The 3,447-nt window shown below is 43.2% G+C and overlaps 1 protein-coding gene across 1 annotated transcript in view; it reads left to right on the top strand.

The window, feature by feature from the left end:
* The first annotated feature begins 1,145 nt into the window (after positions 1-1,145).
* Positions 1,146-3,447, top strand: part of GATC (glutamyl-tRNA amidotransferase subunit C) — a 4,957-nt gene continuing 2,655 nt past the window's right edge. The window contains exon 1 of the mRNA XM_029963286.1: positions 1,146-1,151. Within this exon, the coding sequence (XP_029819146.1) occupies positions 1,146-1,151 (6 nt within the window). The remainder of the gene's footprint in view (positions 1,152-3,447) is intronic.

The raw sequence follows: 3,447 nt of genomic DNA, 5'->3' as shown, positions 1-3,447 counted from the left end.
TATTTTCCCACAGGAGACAGTGCAGGAGCAAAAGGGTTTGACTACCTGAGCGTTAATACCTGTTTTTGTGTCTGATAACACAACAGTAGATGTTTTAAGCTTGCAAGAGCAAGGATCTTGCTCTTCAGAGACTGTGGCTCCCAGCTAAAGGAGACAGTTTTTCAACCATTGCTTCCTACAGCCTGGGAGCAGATGCCAGCTTGCTTAATTCTCCAGCCTGTCAAGCTGTGTGATCACAGAATCACATAGGTTGGAAAAGACTTTGAAGATCATCAAGTCCAACCTGTGACCCAACACCACCTTGTCAGCTAGACCATGGCACTGAGTACTGTGTCTAGTCTATCTTTAAACACCTCTAGGGACGGTGACTCCACCTCCCTGGGCAGTCTATCCCAACAACCCTTTCCATGAAGAAATTTCTCCTGATGTCCAGTCTGAACCTCCCCTGGCACAGCTTGAGGCTGTGTCCCCTCATCCTGATGTTTGAGTCTGGACTGCTGCTTATTTCTGATGCTGTACAGATTGTTCAGGAGCTGCCACTGGCTTATTTCTCTCTCTTCTTTCAACAGCCTTTCCCCTGGGGTGATGGGAACCATACCCTGTTTCACAACCCCCATGTTAACCCTCTCCCAACCGGTTATGAAGATTAAAGGTCCTGACTACAGCCAGAACTTTGGCTCTCCCCATCTTGAAGCAGCATGTTGAGTGGGAACCATCGTTTCTGGGGTCATAATTTCAGAAACCCTGCATTTGAGATGAAGCTGAGTGGTTTTAGTGGCTTCTGTGTGTACTTGTGATGAGGTCCTTTAAATAAACAACTCTGAACGTGAATTTAGGATTTGACTGTTTTTTTTAAATCTGAATCCTTAGAAGTTCTGTAGTGTTTGCTTAAAACATGGAGGCTTCCCCCAGGACACAGTGCAGGAGTAAAGGGTTTTGACTACCTGAATGTTAATACCTGTTCTGTGTCTGATACACAACAGGAACTCACTTGGCATAGGACATGACTCAACTTCATGTTCTTCATGTCTTTTTTCACTGGTGACTGTAAACTCACAGCCAGAAGAACAGGTATGCAGATTAAAATTCAATATATACTGAAGCACATTCTCCATAACCAGCTATTGCAATATTTATTCACAGTCATGAAGGTGATTTTTCTCTTGGTCCCTTCTGGCAGAGGGAGTGGCAGCAAAGATGTTGAGCTAAGCTGTGTGTGCCTTCACAGTGTTCCCCCTCAGATCTCAAATTTTCAGGTGTATCAGTACATATCTTGCTCACAACTCTGCTTTCCGTACAGCTGCAGTCTGATTGTTTAAAGTCACTCACTCAGGTGTTGCAGAAGAAAACACAGTTTTGGCCCCACTGCACATACTTGTATAATGTGTATTTGTCATGTAAAAGCTGCTTAACCTACAGGGTATTAATGACCTTCCATAGCCAACAGCCTGAGTCTGTGCCAGCACATTCTTTTTCAAGTTTCCCCTTGCTGCAAGTTGACTGTTTTCCAATTCTTTCTTTAACTTCTCTGTTTTTTACATGGTACAAAACTGAGCTCTTGTCTCAGTTGTCATTAATCCTGTTCTTCCCAAAAGGAAGGATGCAGCAGCTGCCTTGGCATCTTGCTGTTTAAAGGAGTGATGGATGGCAAGAGAGAAGCTCCAAGTGGGTGCTGCAGGACACCCTTCCCCATGTTTCAATGCAATTTACTTCATCTGCTTACTAGTAAAATGACTGCTGAGACAGTTTTTCTGGGTTAAAAGCACAGAACAAGGCACTGATGGGCGCAGTTGTTTTAAAGCTGACAAAAATCACGCTACATTTAGCCCTACATGAAAGATCACAGAAAAGCAAACTGGTTGTATGTGTTATTCCTGTTTTTCTGCACAAGGCCCAGATAACTCAGTGTCTGGGCCAGCTTTAAAGTTTGAGAACTGCACCTTTTTTAGTTTTTTTTAAAAGTAAAACCTCTGAATAATCCATCAGGTAGTGATTAAAAGCAAAGGATAATTAGGAAGTTGACTTCTCTTTTGTCCCCAGGCCATAATATTCTTTACTGTTTCACCTGTGTTGGTGTAAGGAGAGAGGCCAGCTTTTCCCCATCCCTGTGTGAGGATCATGCCATGGGAATGTGTAATGCTAAAGGAGAGAGAATTTGAGTTCATGGTTGGGTCACTACCTCAGAAAAGGCTCAGTAAGTCACCTCTCCTTAAAAGTCTCCTCCTCAGCTTCTGAGCAGGCCACCTCCATCCCTTCTAGAGGCCACAATCAGATTCTACTGAACAGTTCTGAACTTCAACAAAATATAACCTGATTATATTTATTTTAGCCAAGCTGTTGAAGGCCCAGTAGTGCTTTCAGACCATCCCTGTTGCTGACAGAAAATAATGCTTTAGCCCCTCAATGTTCAGGATGACATGAAACAAACTTCTTCCACCAAAATTCAGCAGCATAGAGAGGAGACAAAGTAAATCAACCCCCTTCATATTTTTAAACACTTTCAAGTCTTATATAAATAAGCAAAAGAAACCAGTCACAAAGAAATGATCTCAGCCCGCTCCAATCAGCATTCCCCCATTACAGAGTACATTCAACAGGAAGTTAGGTCACATGGATTTTTAAGCTGTTAGGTGCTGAACCACCACCAAAATCCACTGGAAAAGAGGCAGCAGTTACCACATGATCCAGTCTTTTTGGTTTTTGATTTTAGCTGTTTGTTTTCGCAAGCAGAGAAGATTCCTCGCTTCTTAGAAAGCAGTTAATAAAGATCTAAAGGTCTCATCCAGGTGGCACCTGGTGGTACACCTGGTGATAGTGCTTAGTCCAAAGGTTCATATCAGTGACTCCACCCACACAGCCAAGGTCAAGAGGAGTTTTCAGTTTTTCCTTTGCTCGGGCCCATGAACTCCAGGCCCTCGATGGGTATGTCCTTTTCCTTTATTGCTTTCTGAAAACGAAGAAAAACAAAACCAAAAAAATTAAAATTGACATGTCTTTACAGTGCTACATGATGTAATCTTTGGTGCAAAACACAGAATCACAGAATCAATGAGGTTGGAAAAGACTTCTGAGATCATCAAGGCCAACCTGTGACCCAATACCACCCTGTCAAGCAGACTGAGTGTGTCCAGTCTCTCCTTAAACACCTCCAGGGATGGTGACTTCACCATCTCCCTGTGCAGCCCATTCCAATGTCTAATCACCCTTTCTGTGAAGAAATTCGAGCTGATGGCTAACCTAATCCTTCCCTAGCACAGTTTAAGACTACATCCTCTCATCCTATCGCTGCCTGGCTGGGAGAAAAGAGATGGTCTAGAAAAACTGATCTAGAAAAAAACCCCAGTAATGAGGCTGGTTTGGATAAAGCTGCAATGCTGAGTTAGTCAAGTATGCACCGAGAATTCACTGACAGTATGGATCCTAACACGGAAACAAGCCGCAGCCTTT

This window comes from Manacus vitellinus, unplaced genomic scaffold (genome assembly GCF_001715985.3).
Source record: "Manacus vitellinus isolate BGI_N305 unplaced genomic scaffold, ASM171598v3 scaffold_58_pilon, whole genome shotgun sequence".
Lineage (NCBI taxonomy): Eukaryota > Metazoa > Chordata > Aves > Passeriformes > Pipridae > Manacus > Manacus vitellinus.
Note: the sequence above shows the minus strand (reverse complement) of the source record. Positions and strands in the feature narration are given on the sequence as shown.